This window comes from Labrus bergylta, chromosome 14 (genome assembly GCF_963930695.1).
Source record: "Labrus bergylta chromosome 14, fLabBer1.1, whole genome shotgun sequence".
NCBI classification, from domain to species: domain Eukaryota; kingdom Metazoa; phylum Chordata; class Actinopteri; order Labriformes; family Labridae; genus Labrus; species Labrus bergylta.
Window position 1 is genome coordinate 4,050,561 of NC_089208.1, and position 18,301 is coordinate 4,068,861.

At 42.0% G+C, this 18,301-nt stretch overlaps 1 protein-coding gene across 6 annotated transcripts in view; it reads right to left on the bottom strand.

The window, feature by feature from the left end:
* The window catches only part of cadm1a (cell adhesion molecule 1a), a 407,268-nt gene that overhangs the window by 27,182 nt on the left and 361,785 nt on the right, over window positions 1-18,301 (bottom strand). For 3 of the 6 annotated variants that reach the window (XR_010668650.1, XR_010668651.1, XM_065962782.1), the window contains 2 exons: window positions 17,568-17,657; window positions 7,205-7,237 (listed from right to left, as the gene is read on the bottom strand). The exons of 1 other annotated variant lie outside the window; for it this stretch is intronic. Coding sequence is in view for 1 of the 5 variants with exons in the window: in XM_065962782.1 (XP_065818854.1) it covers window positions 7,205-7,237; window positions 17,568-17,657 (123 nt within the window). In the remaining 4 variants the exon portion in view is untranslated. The remainder of the gene's footprint in view (window positions 1-7,204; window positions 7,238-17,567; window positions 17,658-18,301) is intronic. 2 more of the 6 variants (XR_010668653.1, XR_010668652.1) reach the window with 2 other exon arrangements.

Sequence of the window (18,301 nt, forward strand, 5' to 3'; positions counted from 1 at the left end):
AAATCCTTTATTTCTCCTCGTTGAAAGAGCTGAAACTAGTCGACACAGCTAAAGAGGAAAACAAGCTGAAATCTACATTTTTGTAATATTTCAGCCTTGACCCAGCAGCATCACCCTGTTTGACATCCCTGCCCTCCTAAAAGAATTCATCAAAATGTTGTTTCCTTTTTCTCAAACACATCCTACGTTGACCGCGGGGGATCCGGGAAATAAGAGCCGCAAAACAAATGCATTGAAATAGAAATCCTTTCAAAGCCTCTTCTGCACTCGCTGCGTTCACTCTCACTCTCTTTATTCACAGGTTTGTGGCTTTGTCACTGGAGTTCTTTGTGTTATTTTATGAATAAGTTACTTGGAAAATATCATTCTCGTGTTTCCAGGTACTTTGCATGTTTTAAGGCCGTCTTCATGAAGGCTGTGGCTCAGTGGTAGAGTCGGTCTTCTCTAAAACTATAAGGTCCGAGGTTGCCTTTCCAAAGGGCCACAATGGACGCATCTTTTTGTTCCCAAACATACCCAAAGATTTATTCTGCAGCAATTCAAACGGGATGGGAATGATTAGACTGACCAAGCAGCCGAGGATCACACTTTGTAAATGTAAAGAATTAGTTTCAACTCAGTTAAAAGGCGAGCAATGCGAATGTAGGAAACAAAAAGGGGACTTGAAACTTTAACTTATCTTAAGTTATGTGTAGGTAGTCATGTTAGCTAGTTCTGCTGCAGCTGTTGAGGTTGCTAGGTTACTGGAACTCTGGTGATGTAAACAGGAAACCTTCTGTAGACGAGACCATCTAGTTTCATTCAGCCTGAGCGGTTTACACAGGTTACAAAGGCCGGGTCCTTTAAAGGATGCTAACCCTGAATTGGGACACAGCTGATGTTTGCTTTTGCACTGTAACAAATAGTTTTGATATAGAAGAAATAGTATATTGAATAATAAGAGAGTAAGATCTGTTTGACTTCTGAGGAATTCTTCACAGATTTATGAAGTTATATTTTTGGCCCCTCTGGCAGAATTAGGCTGCATTGATTCCATTATTACTCTGTCTGTTTGTTCAGACATGGCTCTGAAAAAGGGTCCTTTTTTTAAAGTGATGATTCTGTAAATTGGGTTCACAAAGTTGAGGTCTTCAGGGGTTTCAACCAAGGCCGACGCCGTCTCATCACCGTCTTCAAACTAACTACTCCTTCTGAAGAATCAAACTTCTGCGGGTTTCTGGCACAAACCTGCCACCGTGTCCCTTTAACCTACCAATATGTCTCGGAGAAATGATGCTGGCAATGCCATCTGTCCCTTTGATCGCCGGTGTCCTAAGATCATCCGTGCGCTGCTGTCTCAGAGGTCCGCAAGGACTCTTCTTGTTTCAGGTCAGAAAGACAGCATTTGGAATTGGGCCAATTCTCCCCGTATTCAAGACGGGACCGAGCCCCATATTTTAAAGATGAAACAGACAACTTTACTTCTCCTCTAAACAGAAACTCCACAGCATTAATCAAAAGTGTGAAGACAAATCGTCCCTCTTTGTACATCAATACCTGCAGGTGACTTGGCACAGAGTTAGCCCTATCACTTAGTGCCTGCCTTGTCTCTTTAATGACATCCAAATGTGACAGTTAAGTCCTTGGATTAAAGGCAAAAGTCCTGTGCTTCACCTGCCACAATCCCGCTGTGAGCAAAGTGGTCATTATACTGGCTGTATGTCCTCTCCACTATTAGATCTCAGAGCGCGGCTCAATTATTCCACTACCTTCACACGCTCGCTGACAGCCGTGTTGGCAGGTGTGTCCTTTCCAGATGCTCTCACCTAGCCGGATGGGAAATTAGTCAGTGCAGCTAGCCATCAGCTAAAGCAAGTGACATCTTCCACCAACATGCCCTTTCATTAGAAGGGAGGGAAGGGAGATGAGGGGAGCAAATGTGTCTTGAACACCCAACCCTAGGAAAAGCTGGCTCTCACCTGTAGACCATCGTATGTTTCTCGTTTTTTTACTAACAGAGACATGTCTGATGAAGGGCGAGGGGCACAAACGTTACATCTGGTGATAGTTCCCATTAAATGTTAATTGGAGCAGCTTCTGGTGTGCTGACTTAAGCCCCGTTTCCACCTTTTTATTTGAGCGCCAGAGTCTTTTTAAAAGTTTCTTTAAAATGAAGAGAGAGTGTTCATAGCCCGGCATCTTTTTTTCCGAGCACTTTCCGAGCAATTAAGTTAATTTTTCCAGAACGGCGCTGTTGACGTCACCGGCACTCTTTTCCAAATGTATGATATTCCCTACATTTTTGCCTCCTACGGATCGTGTCTTGTACCAACGTCCTCCTCGCTCTGTGGCTGATCGGGTGAAAAAAACGATCTGAAATATAAAACATGCAGTATAAAGTAACAGGGTAGTGTCGGTCATGTGGCGGTCGTTGTCAACAGACTGTTGTCATAGAGACAGGACGGACGCGTAGCCTCTTTTCTTCTCAGATCACAAACGCTTCATGCAAGCGCTCCAGATCGCACAGCAAGCGCTTTTCTGCCCTGAAAAAAAATGCCTTCCTCTGTCTTTATCTCTGAAATCTTAAAAATCGTTGTCAAATTTGAAAATTCACTTCAATTAGAGCACTGTATAAGTGCTGTAATGGACTCCTCATCCTCCAATCTTTGGTGCTTGTGAATAAATTTTTTTTTTTTCTTCTGTTTTTCGATAGACAGCTTTGGCAAAATAAGGAAAAAGAAAAAATAAAGACTTTGTAATCATCTTGTCAGTTCTTTTCTATGTTTTATGAAACGGTGTCGTTCAAAGAAGCCGTGCTCATCTACTGTTTGTGGAATTGCTAGAACTCTTTTTTTCAATAGTTTTTTGTTTTGAATGAGCGCCTTTTACTCTGCGGGTCTCACAAGCGAAAACGACTTTGTTCAACAAGAGCTTCTGAGAGCCAGGAGTGCAGTGGAGTTTATCCACATGCATAATAAATTTAGCCATTATGTCTGAGTTTTTTCCAGTTTCTGGGTCTCTCTCTCGCTCTCATTTGAGCATCACAGCTAAAGCTTAATTTATAAGAACAAAACGTTTCAACACCCACTTCTCCGGTCTGCTGGCAGCTCATCTCAGAGCCTCTTCTTTTTCTGTGCCGCATGTTTAATTTGTTCCCTCCTGCCCTCCACGCCTATTCCCCTCTACCTGCTGGCCTATTTTTTATCGGGAAATGGACAATCTCGGGGAAGAGCCTTCAAGCTCAATAGTGTCTCAGCCTCCTCTCTCTTGTAGTCATGGCAAGCGGGGCATCGCCATGGCAACAGCATTTGAGTGGATATGGAAGAGCCAGGCGGTCAGTGCTGATGCTTTTTTCCGAACAAGCTCTGACTGGGTGTCACACACTGGGCCATGGAAATATAGTCATGAATTTGCATTTTTTTCAAACGCATTGGGAGTTTTTTTTTTTTTTGCCCTGTTGGCACCCAAATTATTAATCAAAATTTCAAATGCGGCTTGAAGGGAGCACCAAATTAAATGCACTTGGTTTTCTGCATCAATTTATCTCAAAGAAAACCCCCTCAAAAGTTGAGTTTCTTTATTTTGTGATGTGAAGTCATAGAGCTAGTGGTGGAGAAAAGTTATTGAGTTCTTGCAGGGTCCAACCAAGTACCTGGATGCCCACACTGAAAGATCGGATTTGGAAGTGGGGTTATGTGATGGCAGACACAGGTGACGGCATAAAATCAAATCAAGGAAGGCAGGTTTGAATAGTTTATAGAGAGGTTGTAGTCTTATCAGATGGCCAATCTTTGTCTGTTGCAATCATAAATTATTTCACAACTTTGGAAGGAAATTACCAAAAGGGATTTATAATCTTCAACTGGTTAAAATCACAAATACAACTGTTCAGCTTTCATTGAAGGTGGTAGGGACCCAGGCCCGGATTGGGGTATGACTGACCCCAAAGTCCAGTTCATTTGATCAGTGTGAACACAAATGTACCGTACTCGGGTACTGCGCCTGAGTCTGCTTAAAGATGTGCTCTCAGGCATGATTCATGTGTACTCGAGTAAAGTCTGCAGGAGATGTGAACACATCCGTGCTCAAACAAGGAAATGGATGGTTGTGTCTTCATGCCTTCTGCATTTCTAATTTTCAGTTTTTGCCATGTGGAGTTCGCAACCCTGCTATCACCAGTATGGTAGTTGAGCTCTCAGCCTACATTAACACTGATAGTTCTGAGGGCCCACAGACTACAACCAATTTTCCAAGAGTTGCACCACCCACTCTGCTGGTCACTCTTGTTGTCTTTAATTGCGGAGTCTTTTAAATCGAACCAGCGCTCCATTAGGTTCATTTACATCACAGCATTCCAAAGTTTTCTTTAAATGCATGATTATGACTTTACGAGGGAAAAAAGCTGCTAAACGTCAGGTCAACGCATGATAGATTATAGCACCATAAAAATACCTCTCTCAGCATTTTTATTCTACCACTGTATATTGGTTACGCCCGCATACAGGATGCAGCCCACTTTTTAGATAAAGGATGTTTTTAAAGTGTGTACTACAAAGATTGTGACGGTAATGATTGGGTCCAAGTTTGTATTATCACAGTGGCATGAACAGAGCATGCTGTAGGCTACATAAGGAGAGCCAGTGAGCAGGCAATCTCATGTGTGATAGAACTCATTTTGCAAAGACAGAGATATCAGTTCAAGATGGGTTTACACCTCCTGGCTGTTAAAATGAGCACGACTTGTATTAAAGGGACTGACACTATCCTGTATGCGGAATAAATTTCTGTTTAAATGTTGACCTTGATAACATCTGAAGTAAATGGCGTCCTGTCAACATCACATTCCTTTAAGATTATACTTGGAAACAACCCTCTGCAAAGCAGATGGACTGATGATTTTATTTCCTGGAGGGGAACATGCACGGTGCTATTCTCAGAACAAAGCCGTTTAAAACCTTGAGGAAAAAATGAACAAGCCTAGTTTGATGGAGAACATGGGATCAATACGGTTTGAGCTTGTTGGAGGGGTTCTATTCTTATCAAGAAAATACAAAAATGTTATATAAACAAGGACATTAAAGGCAGGTTAGGTAATTTTCTCCAGATCCACTTTTTAAGATTTTGGTTGAAATTGTCTTTAGGTCCTGATAGAAACGAATAACTCAGGTTATCTGAAAAAGGAACAAGGAATATCCGTCATCTGTAGTAGTTGTAAGTCTGTAAAAACTTCGACCAATGTCTGCCACGAGGTACCAATCAGATGAACCAATCACACGCCTCCCTGTTTCCCTGCTCCTTCTCTACCTCTTGCGTGCTCTAGCCCACACTCAAAGCGCGTCACAGATGACGGAGTTTATACTGAGAGTTTACTGACCGCTGAATGAGACATGAGGTGACGTAGTTTCTACACAATGCAAGAGATGAGCTGAGGTCCGCTTCCGGAGCAATGGCGCTCGTGCATGTAAGTGAGGGGGGCGTGGCTTTTGAGGGAGCACAGAGGGGAGGGGGCGGGTGCAGACGGAGAACTGAGGGAATGCTACTTTCAAAATCATAATAGTTTCGGAGAATTACCAACCGTGCCTTTAAGTGGTACAGAAAACTAAAACTTTCCTTATACTTTCACTGACCTCCACATTTCACAACGACATAAGCCTTCAAGATGAATAAGTGTTCAGGATATTCAAATATTCAATAAACCACCTGAACCCACCACTACTGTTTATTCACAAAACTGTGTATACATGTTAATGAAATCCCATCTACATCAATCCTTTGTCTGGTGTTAGCTCATGTTCATTTGCCCTTTACAAGTATTTCATGAGAGCCAATGGATGTCTGTGAATATCAATGTTTTCATTATTTCGAGTCTTAAACAGAAAGATGTATACACATGGCATTATTAGTTTTACTTGGCATTTGTACAGGCAGTGGACCACTTAAAGATTCAGTAATGGTAGAGGACTGAAGCAACACAGCTGCTGTAACATTTACCGTTAACTGAAGCTGAATAAATAATCATACAAGTGACAGGTACTAGAAACCTGTTTAGTATTATGACCTTGTGATTCAATTAAATCAACAACAAAAATTTAATTGTGTAACTCTCAGAGGTCCCCAAAACATTTCTGTGAAGTTTCTTGTTCTAAATCCACTCTGATCCTGTATTTGATCATGTCTATAAACCCCTCTATTTCAGCCCTGCTCAGAACAGGCTGTTTCTGTGTCTGTACCTTTAAATGCAAATGAGCTGTGTCTGACCACGCCCCACTCTGGAAGGAGGCTGTGGCTGGGACTATCTCGCTCCATGTCCTATTGTTTACGGTGAGAAGGCAGACTCAGAGGGGCAGAACAAACACCTAGCTGTGGGAGTGTCACCCACCTGGGGGAGGGGCTACTGCCCTTTGTGATGTCATGAAGGGAACATCTCCAAATGGCCTGTTTGAGCAAACATTTTCTGAAAAGCGGAGCAGGCAAAAGATGGAGAGGATGGACTTTTCTCATCATTTAGGGGTTTGTTTCAACAGGCTAGAGACACATATTAGTGTTAGAAAAATATGGTAAAGTGTATTTTGGATGATTTCTGACCTTCTTCACAAAATGAATGATGTCAGTTCAGAAGTTACTGATGAAGGGAACGTGAGCAAAATCAAAATAGAAAGCTTTTAACCTTACATTGGTGAACTTGTCCATACAAATTATGAAACTGGAGTCACAAATTAATGAATCCAGTAGGCTATTAAAGTAGGCAAATTAGCTAAAATGAAAAAAAAAAAGTACATCATCTTCATGAAACTAATGAGAAAGAGTAAAATAGGTCTTGTTTAGCCTCCACACAAAATCATCTCATGCTGTTGATACAATCTGTGCTGGCCTCAGAGTGGCTTTAATTCCTCTGTGGCACCTTCAGGGAAACACTTTAATTGGTTAACCATTTCACAGGGCTCTCTGCAGTGACAGTAAGTGATGTAAACATCTTTGTGGCAGGATTGATGCAGCAGAATGTAATGTAGACTGACTGTTACCTGGCAGGTGCAGAGAGGCCTTAAAAGAGAGGTCAGCACAAATCAATAAATAACAGAAACCAGGCACACAGCTGACATTTCCAGACTGGGCAGCCTGGCACAAAGATGTCTACTGTGCAAACATCGGCATGCTGCAGAGACAGGATACAAGTAAAAAAAAAAAAAAAAAAAAACAGACTTAAGAGGAAAGTAAAGATACCAACCATGAGCTGCAGGTTCAGTGCTGGGCGCAGTGTCTGAGCACACAAGGAGAGGACATGGCAGTTGAGGAGGGAGGTGTGGAACAGGAGGAACGGCATGCAAATAAAGGAGAAATGGGGGAGGAGGGAGGGAGGAAGGGAGGGAGGGAGCGGGGCAAGGAGGGGAGAAAACAAATGACACCCATAAGCAAGCATTCAGAAGACCAGAACATGACAAAAGACATAAGGCTAAAGGGAAATCAAAAGCAACTGAAGGCAGTGCAGAGATAAACATAAGCTTACACACACACATACAAATACACTTTCCCACTGCACACACTGGACACTCCACTCGAAAGGCGGTGAGTGGCCACTGTTTGAGGAGATACGATTGAGAGTGTTTACGATGTGCAGTAGGCAGATTCGGCGTGGAGAATAGACAGAACATCAAGAGGAAATATTGTGCAGCTTTCATAACACAGTAGTGTGTGACAGGGAAAATATTTTACCATCTGTTTGCAACGGGACAGCTTTGTATCGCCATAACTCAAGGAAAGTTGTACAAGGAACAGGGTTCTGGTGTGTTGGTTAGGATGAAAAATTCACCAACACGGTTTCTTGTCCTTTACCTTGAAGACTTGAAACTCACAAAGTTTGTATTTCAAGTGTTTGGGCTGCATCCCAATTTTCCCACTTAACCTTTATATTTTGGCAATACACCTCTGTTTTAGTTAGCTCTCACAGAGGGCAGGAGTTATTAGGTGTCCCTATTTTAGGGATTGAGAGTTAGGGGTAAGCCAACTTCCTTAATTGGTCTCCAAATGTAGTGGTGGTCCCTGATGTGCTCCAAAACTGAGGCAGTGTAATAGGAAACAAAACTACAGGCAAGGCTGCCCATAAGGGGGGGAAAAAGGGGACGCTCTCTGAGGCCCGGCTTCACAGATGTGCCCATGGAGGCTAACACATACATGGCCGATCCCAAATTTAAACAATTATAACCAAATTCTATGTCGAACCTAAATACTAAACATTACTAACTGCAGCAACTATACAGTATATACATATTATAATTATAATTTTTTTCATGCTAATGTTGTGAGGGGGACCACTCAACTTAACTACGAGGGAAATGAAGTCCAACTGTGTTTTACCAAGCCAGGACCTGCAAATAATCCAGCAAGTAATCGTGCAAAAACCTCAGATGAAATGTATTTGTTTCATGTTGATGCAAAAGGATGTGTACAGTAACTGGAGCATGCTTTCAGAAATGTCGCCATTCTTCTTTCTACTAGAACTTGATTATTCATGAACACCAAGACAGTTTTATTCCATGTGGCATGTATAATGTTTGAAAAATTTGACATACAGTGGTGTCCCTCTTCGTCGGCAACACCTTTAAATACTGGTTTTTGCTCAGGGGGGGATAGAAAAATCCCCATTTGAAAAGAGTGACCCCAATCAATAAGAATGGTGATTTGATTCCTGGCTCCTCTTGGCTACATGTCGAGGTGTCCCGGGCAAGATAATGAACCCAAGACTGCCCTCTGTAGAAGACTGTAGAATGAATATGCAGCGCATGAATGTGTAAGGGAACAGCTGATTAGCGGTCATGCATGGCAGTTGATTAGTGTATAAATGTATGAGTGAAAGGGTGGATACTGACTTGAATTGAAAGCCCCTTTAGTGGTAGGAAGACTTAAAATGGTGCTCTGATTGAATCTCATTCACAAATTCTTCCAAGTTAAGGTCAGTTAAATCTTGCAGCGGGGCCAAGGGGTTGAAATCGCCACTTACTTTATTTGCATGTCTTATCAGTTTTGACTTAACATTGCAGCTCTACAGTACCAGAAACCCCTCTTACATGCTCTGCGGCGGCTGCCAGAGAAGAGAAGCCAGTGTCCTGATGTCCACCAGACATGTGAGTGTTTTGGAAAAGTGGACATGATTGTGGCATTGCGTGTTTTAGAAAATTACAAAGACTGTCGGACAGAGAACCCCATTGACTCCAGCGTCTGAAAGGGGTTTCACATGCTGTTTGACGAGGTCTGACAAGCACTTGAAGCGTGCGCCTTGCTCCATCTTAAAACCTCCATGTCTCTGCAGATAGATGCTTTATGTGTTCTGCTGGAGAGCGTCTTCAAAACCTCTGTATACAATTTGTCACCTTCTAAAACACGTAAGGGAAGGGAAAACTTTCACATTTTAAAAGTATGAGGTGATCCGTGGTATGGCAGACTTTTGGGAACTTTTGTTTTTAGGTACATAGCATAGTTGCAGGTATAAAACCATGCAATGCCTGAGTCCATTTGCCAAAAAAAAAGGCTAGCATTTCAGGCTCTCCCTTTGTTTGAGACCCATCCGCTTGCAGCAAAGTAACAGTCGAGACTGGCTGCTTTGATCAAGTTGATTTGGAATCAGATCTAACCAACGCACAAAAACAGAGATAAATCACAGCCAGACCAGGTGTAGCTGTGATGTAGCACAGCACTTAAAAATGACACCACACACTGCTGCGCTCCAGTATACTGTTACTGAGGGAAGAAAAAAACGCAGGGATGCTGTGCGCAAGGAAACATATGCCTGTTAACAACACTTCTGAGAGGGATGCTTGCCCACTGACAAATGGGGCTTGTCTAAAAATATATCTTTCTAAGTGTGTATTAAAGTGTGCCTGCATCAAAGTGTCAAATCTTTCAGTAAATCTGCTGAAAATGTACAATAACATTTGGTCGGCTAAGGAATATGGGCAAGTATGAAAACAAAGCATATGTTTGACCGGGACAATTCCCCATGATACAACAGGCCAAAATGTGATTTCTGGAGACCAAATGTAGATAAGTGAGCCGAATGTTTCTTTGGCCTTTTGTATAAGTGGAGACATGAGAAAGTGCCTCTTAGCTACCGAGAAGCTGACAGATGTTAGAGTTAGAGAAAGAACGGTGTTCAGCGCTAAGTGTAATTCTTCGAGATCACCAGGCCAAAGCCAAAACGGAGCTTTTTCTGCCAAAGGCTCTTGGAACGGAGAACAATCATCTCAGAATGTTTGAATTGCCAAGGCCTTTGATGATCCATTCCTCTTCAAGGACCATGACTGCTTAAGACACGTCAGTGCTTAAAAAAACACCACAGGGCCAGGTATTACACAGACTATTTATTTGCTTATTTGATAAAGTATTCTGCCAGTGCCTCAATAATATCTACAGAACTGATTTGTCTATGATTGTGGCTGGTTCAATTGTACATAGATTGCGATGACTTCTGAGTTCGACCATGGTATCCTCTAGGTTTAGCCTTTACACATGCCCAATGGTGATGCACTTATAACCCATTTCAAACAATGATAAATCACCTTAGTAACCTTTGCCTCAAGGCTCATCAACTCAGGAGTAAGTCCGGTCCAGAGGGTCAATACAACATGTGATCACAGCCCCTGACTTTCAATCAACATATTGGATCCTAATTACATGATCCAGATAAAAGCCTTGTGTTTCAGTGATATGTGGCGGCACTAAGTCTGTAGATTTCTGGAAATTACTCTGTTTTACACAGTAAGATTCACAGTAAGTAGATTAGCAGGAGATAGCATTCCCAACGTGGTTACCAAAACATCTCCTCAGATACCAATTGCTAGATAACTGAGACTTCGTCCATGTTTAATTCAGGCCATCACTGATGATGTTCAGTTCACACAAAACAAATGTCCGATTGATTGAAAACGGTGATATAACTGACTCTTCTAACATGTCAACACAACTGTCTGGAAGCCACAATCCAATCTTGCTCTGAAGCAAAACAGGGCATCGTTTTGTTACATCTCTGCCACCACTTGATGATGGCTCTGCCCCGGTGTTCTTCGGCATCAAAACTCACAATGAAGCTTCTGTCCCTGCAGGCCTCTGTCAAACTGAAAGGCAAGCATGGCCCGCTAACCCTCATTACACTGTGGGTGGCAGCCCTGCGGGACCATTCAATACGTCTGCTGCTGAATGATTGCCTGTCCATTTTTGAGCGGCATCCTTCTCATCCGCCGTCTCTGACTTCGCAGGTCAACATGAGACATCAGCAGTGTCCTCGCCGACATCCACGGACATGATGGGGACACATCGGCTCCATGACCAGGCGGCCATGCTTCCCATGAGCCCCTTTGGTGACTCACTGTGACGTGACATCCAGCTCAACATGCAGAGATAACTGCATGCCAATCATAATTATATTGGCAGAAATGCATTAGGGGTGGAACCCTGTGGCACTGAAAATGCCAACAGGCTGCCTCGTGTCCCCGCTGGCAGCTAGATTACCTTTTTTGTTGTTGTTGGATCCACTTTCCGTGACCTGGCTTCTCTGCCTCATCTTTAGTTTGTGATTTCCTACATTTTTGTCATTTTTCCACCACCCACGGAGCTCTGTTGATCGAGGAACTGGTATCACTTTCTCTGGAACAATAGACTTCCCCCGCCAAGAACTGTTGAATGTTTGTGAAAAGAGTGAATCTAGGATGCAACTTCTACTTTCCGAGTCCTGAAGGAACTACCAGCATGCACTGCAAGTTAATATTTATGGAGTCTGTTGTAGATCACTTGTTTATTTTTCCCACTTCATCATGAGACTGAGGCAAAATCAAACAGACAGCTAAATATGTTCTTTAATTGAAGACAGAGAACCACATTACAATATTGGTTTGATGCTTTTATAGATATGACATTTTTAGAGTTTAAAACTTTGATCCCAACAGAAATATTTTAAAAAAGATACTGGAAGGATTGCTTTGATGTTTTATACAGACATGTACGGTCCCTAGAGGAACACATTTACAGATCTTGGTGGTCCCTTGACTTTCCCCCAGTGACACCATGAGATGAACATTTATATTTTCTAGTGTAACACCATTTTTCTTTACTAGGTTATGCCCTGACCTTTCCTATGATGGTGCAATAAGATTGACATTTTTGCCTTTTTTGGAACATGTAAATAACTTTGTGAAGGATTGCCGTGTTATTCTGGACATTTTTTGGTTCCTGGAGGATGCCTCCAGTGGACCCTCGACGAACTACAGGGTTTTGCACTTCCGAATTGGCTTTATTTTTCATCATCAGAGGTTGCCGCTTGATCTTACACACTTTGGATCATACTTCACTTTTTTAACTATAGCACCACTATCAATCATCAGATTAGAAGATATACTTGGTTATTCACAAATTAAATTCTGGATAGCTAATGAGTCACAAACTTACTTTAAGTTAGAATTAGCCTACAGCAAAACGGTGTCAACATGCATGCATGCTTGACCTGCTAAAAGTTCCTCTGTCGCTGCAACACTCTTTATCTAGTGTCTCCTTTGTCATAGCTGTCATTTCCATTTGAGTGTGTTAATGCAGCCTAGAAATAAATAGCATGTAGGGCAAAGTTATCAATTTTCACCCCCCTGTGCAAGGATTGGACGAGTGTGTTCACATGAAAATAACACAAGCATGGAACACGTTTGGGCCTCTGAGCGACACATAATAAAAATGAAGGAAGGGCCGTCCCTTCAGACTGAACACAGAGCTGAGAGCGAACCTAAGAAGGTTTGACTTCACTCTTTTTTTTTAGAAAATGGTTACCCAGTGATTTATTTTTTAGATAGTTATCATTATCATTGTTTAAAATATTGCATTTTATACCTTTAAACCAATCCCAAAACTCCATATCTTGGACAAAGTCAGACGTAGAGTGTTGTGTTTTTGTTACATAACTTTTCTTCAAGAAGTGTTCCTCCAAGGACAGTTTGATGTCTATATTGACGTCCAGCTATAATGTGTTAGCCCAATAATGGAAAGTGTCAAGAAAAAGACTAATAAGCACATTGTAGCAGTTATTAAACACACTCCATGTAGTCTAAAAGCGGTGATACAGTCTCTTTATATGTGTAAATACTGAGCTGAATAATTGAAAAACTGTATTTATTGTTGCTTCTTTTCAGATATGGTGCGGCTAGCTGATCATCTCCCGGCCTTTCTTTATGAGTTTCATCTCTTTCTGGTCATTGTGTGTGCAGCAGTTCCTCAAAAAGAGAATAAAAGCTCCACATTAAGAAGATGTGTTCGACCCTGGACTGGTGTTTTCCATGATTCTGAAGGCCATAATATCATTGATGCTCTCTCTCTCTCTTAGGACTGTAAGTCAGGTGATGGCAGTTATTGTGCGGCTATCGACCTTAAACGTGGTACTTATAGCCAGCTGCTCCAGTTTTGAAATGGACAAACTGAGCTTTCCTATGCATGTGTGCAGGTGAAATGTGAGGTGGAGGAACACCTACTTTAAGAAGATCTTAAAGTCACATCTTTGGAGGGTGTCTCTGTAATTTAAGACCCTGACAAAATGTAATGGATATTTGTTTCTCTTTCTTCCATTGTCTGGTTTGTTATCCTGTCTATAGCGTGGGTTAAATGAATTGGCTGTCAGAGCCGTTTACGGTCTTTCATCAATTAAAAGTAATGCTAGCCTTCCGCCTGATTGTTTTACTTGCACAAGGAAGGTACAATACACATTTATTATCTCTTTCCTTCTTTCGGGGGATTAAGTGGCATTGTTCAGTCGGCTGCGTGTTGAATTAGGGAATGATTAGTCTTATTGTGCTGATGAGGAGCGAGCGAGCGAGCGAGCGAGAGAGAGAGAGAGAGAGAGAGAGAGTGGAGGTGAGGTGATGGGAAAAATAGAATACGTGGGCGGATGAATGTTGAATCCCTGCGAAGAACAGCGGTGCATTTGTTCTTTTTGGGGTCGGCTCGTGTTGCACAAAAGACCTCCTGTTGGCCCTGACTACCACTAAAAAGATAATAGACTGCGGCCCCCGAGGTGAGTGTGCGGCACAAAATGTTGCTTTCAAAGAAAATCTTTCTTGCACACTGACACAGAAATGGCAGGAAAGCGAAAGATTATGGACAGCTGGGCACAAGGGGGAGAGAAACAGAGGACACACCGAAAGAAGAACAGTCAGTCCCTGAAAGGTTTTTCTGAAGGGTTATAAAAAGTGATGGAATAAAATGTCCAAATTTTCAGTGCAGGATATCGAGATATTTTATGTTGAAATGTATTTAAAAGTGAAATTACATTTTTTTTATTTTTTTTGTAAATCATTTTCCCCTGTCAGTTTTTTGAACCCTTCCAAGCACTTAAGCGCCATGTGTTGGGGCTCTAATAGATTTTTTAAAGTGCTCTTTTCTGTCCCCCTAATGGGAAACTGATAAGAAAAAATCCAACTTTGATAGATTCATTTGGCAGTGTTTAGTTTTTTTCTAAACTGCGCAGCACACTGGCGGGTAAATGAAATCAACTGGCAGAGCGAGTTATGGCCATATGAGTGTGCTGCCTTCAATCTATACACACAGTCATAAATGGAAGGCCCCCTGACAGCTGAAAGCAAAGAGACGACATCTGGCAGAAAACTGTAAGTGGGTTGTTCTAACCTGAAATTATTGGCACGGCAGACGTGAGGTTTGCTTTGTCAAGCGGAGCCCACACAGCTCGACACAAGTCCTGTTCCCCGGGAGGGGGGCTGAGATGACTCGCCAATACGCCGCACAGAGATTTCTAATAACCGCAGAAAATGTCAGCGATTATAATTCTACTTTTTATTGAGTAGTGGCCATTTGGATTTGGATGTGACTCCATCATGAAGTGTGGAGGCGGTTGTTAAGTCAGGGTCGTTTTAGAACAAACCGTGAAGGACAACCATTGATGAAGACTACGAGATGTGAAAGAGGGCGTCTGAAAGGAATCAAGTGGACTCTGACTTCGAAAACATTTTGTCCAACATGCAAAAGGAAAAATTCATGTTGATTGATTATCTTCACACTGCATGTAAATTTAGCTGAAATGAGCGTGATCTAGAAACACAGTTAAGCAGTGAGTACAGTATGTTATTCTTCTTTTCTCTAGTCCCTCAATTAAACAACTTTTATACACGAGGGGAGGAGTCAGCCGGCCGTCCTAGCGATGTAAACAAAGTGAAGATAGAACTCGGAAAACTCTGAAAGCATCACAGACAGTGGGACTCGGGTGTTACACCCATTGTAGACAGTCATGACTCAGAGTTATTTTCAGAGGATATACTTGATTTATATTACATTTAAGTGTGAAAAATCGCATATTAAGCCTTTAAAATGTGTTGATCAGACAGGTGACAGACTTTTAATCCTATTTATTTGCATCTTATTGCGTATGAATGGAAGTTTTCTTTTGCAACTCCTTCATGTGTGTTTTCTTTTTCACTTATACAAGACAAAATCACCTTTCTCTTATTCATTGACCAGTTTGTTCCAGCAAACAGACGACGATATACATGTTTAGTGCCATTATTTACCCATAAAGTATTTCTATTACCGCAAGCGTGCGCATTAAAAACAATCAGCCGAGATCTGAGGGTGAATCAGCGGGGATAGCTATAATCAGGCCCAGGCCTGTGAGGGCTCCGCGCTCCTTGATCTGAGGCAAAGGAGCCATCAATCAGCCTCCAAAGAAAGGTATTCTCTTTAATCCAATCAGATGGCATAATCAAGCACAATGCCTGTGATTTCTGCCAGCCTCGTGAGATTTGTTCCAATTGAGCGGTCTGTCAGAGAGGCTTTGATTGCATTTGGAGCTCTGGCTGATTTCTGAGTCGGGGCATAGAGTGATGTTTTCTATCTGCACCCTTTGGAGATTTATACTCACAATAGCCCCCAGTTCTGCTCCTGAAACAGCCAGATAAAAATTAGCTTATTTTGAAAAGGGGGGCTTAATTTTCAAGTGCTCATGTTCAGCTATTGTCCATCCCTACTGCTAACCTCAACGCGTTTTAAATACACACAATTATCATTGAAAATCCTGAATCCATAGTTCATCTTTTACAGCTTTTTCTAGCAGTGTTTTTTTTTTGCCATAGCTTTACCATCATGCCAGCTCAGGTAATATCACGCTGGTTGCATCTGTCACCAAAGTATTTCTAGTCTTCAGTTTTTGGTGGACAAAAAACAAAATCTTTCCCCACAGCATGCTTTTGTGCAACGAGGCTGCTATGAATTCCTGCTGTGAAAGGATTACGGGGAACAAAGCCGTGAATGAACAGTGCCGACAGTCACCAGGTTCGCTCCACCAGAAGTTGCACTGACAAACCAAACAAGCGAGTGACTGGAGCTGAGCTGAGTCTCGGCCTACTATTTCTGCTCTCAGTCCTTACCCGCCTGTACGTACTCACCCAACACATCCAAACACATCCAAACACAAGAAAAAAAGAAAAAGTTGTGGGGACACATGAGGCACAAGACCTGGTGCTGTGGTAAAATATAGTTCATGACTGTGAAGCAGGTGGTTGTTTACATTATATGGAGTCTAATTTTAGCGAACATGTTACCACGCTATCCAACGTCACAAAGAACTTTTGTGTTTTTATTTGTACATCATGAATATGAACCTGACAAAGGCTGTGCTGAACCAAAAATGTGTGAAAAAAGTCAGATTCAAAGCAGAAGCCCACATGCTCACATCAACTAGATTAGACTCACTGTTTAAAGGCTTTATATGCGTTATATTGATCCAGCAGATGTCGCCCTTGAGCACCAGCATGAAACCAAAACAACTCGCGCTGCATTGTTGTGTTAGCATGCTAATGCTAGCGATCTTTATTATGCTGGTATCTTCACACTGCATGTAAATTTACCTGAAATGAGCGTGATCTAGAAACACAGTTAAGCAGTGAGTACAGTATGTTATTCTTCTTTTCTCTAGTCCCTCAATTAAACAACTTTTATACACGAGGGGAGGAGTCAGCCGGCCGTCCGGGCGATGTAAACAAAGTGAAGATAGGACTCTGAAAACTCTGAAAACATCACAGACAGTGGGACTCGGGTGTTACACCCATTGTAGACAGTCATGACTCAGAGGATATACTTGAGTTATATTAGATTTAAGTGTGAAAAATCATATATAAAGACTTTAAACTAAATATTTTTGTCATCAGTGAACTGAAGAAACATAAGCTGACCAAAAGTTCCCCCCATCCTGGTTTGAGTTGAAACTCCTCCACAATTATTGTTTTCAATTGCAGTTGCTGGAAATGAGAACTTAAACGAGTTGACGTCTTTTTCCCGTTAATTTATCCCGTTAAATAACGTTGAGGATTTGATAATGAACCTTCAAAGCATTTCCTAATTGGTAAATGATCACAGACTCTAGTCGACCTTAACCCACTGGAGAGTCGAACATGCATATGAATATGTATGTTCCACTGTGGCATGATGATGATGATGATGGACATGTATGGAGTGATTCAAGGCTGTACGGGGGGAGAATGAGGCAGCGCAACATACACACAACACCAAACAAAGAGAAAAAAAAAAAAAAGAGAGGTTGTGTGAGGGTGGTACTGTACCTGGGTTGCCTTCAAGGTAGGACATGGTGGTGGTGATGGTGGTGGAGGTGGTGGTGGCTGTGGTGGGTATAGGGGTAGTGGTGGGAGCATCTGGATGAGAGGAACAAATACATGACAAACACAAGGGGGGAAACAAATGAGTATAAAAGGCATGGAGATAAATAAAGTCACAGTGAAAACGATGGTATCACAACTTGATATATGACCAGCAGCTCCATGCGTGCCAGAGTTAAAGCTCCTGCTGCAGACTCTCTGATGAATTGGCTATGGCAGCGCATTAAATACAGTACACACACGGCGATGACATCAGCTGGTCTCACGCCGCCTGAGCCTTATCAAAGATCTTGTTGGGATCTCTTTCTCTTTTATGTCTACCCGCAGCCTACACACCGCGACATGAAACGCTGACAATGGGAGCGAGGGCGCGGTTGTTAGAAGTGATTAAACGTCTAATGAGTAACACATGCTGCCGTTGTACTTACGCTGTCATTGTTATGCAGCGAGCTTTTCTTGACAAACAAACGTGTCGGTGCATTCATAATAATTTCCACAGAGAGGAGAACTGAGTTGGTGAGGACGTTGGCAATGAGAAAAAAAAAAGGCATGAAATGTAAAAAAAAATAAAAATACATAACATTACGACACATTTAATGAGCGTGCATGAAACAAAAAAAAAGGAAAATGATGTTGAAAAAAATAATAAACGGACATCAAGCAGGGTTGTTGAGGACACA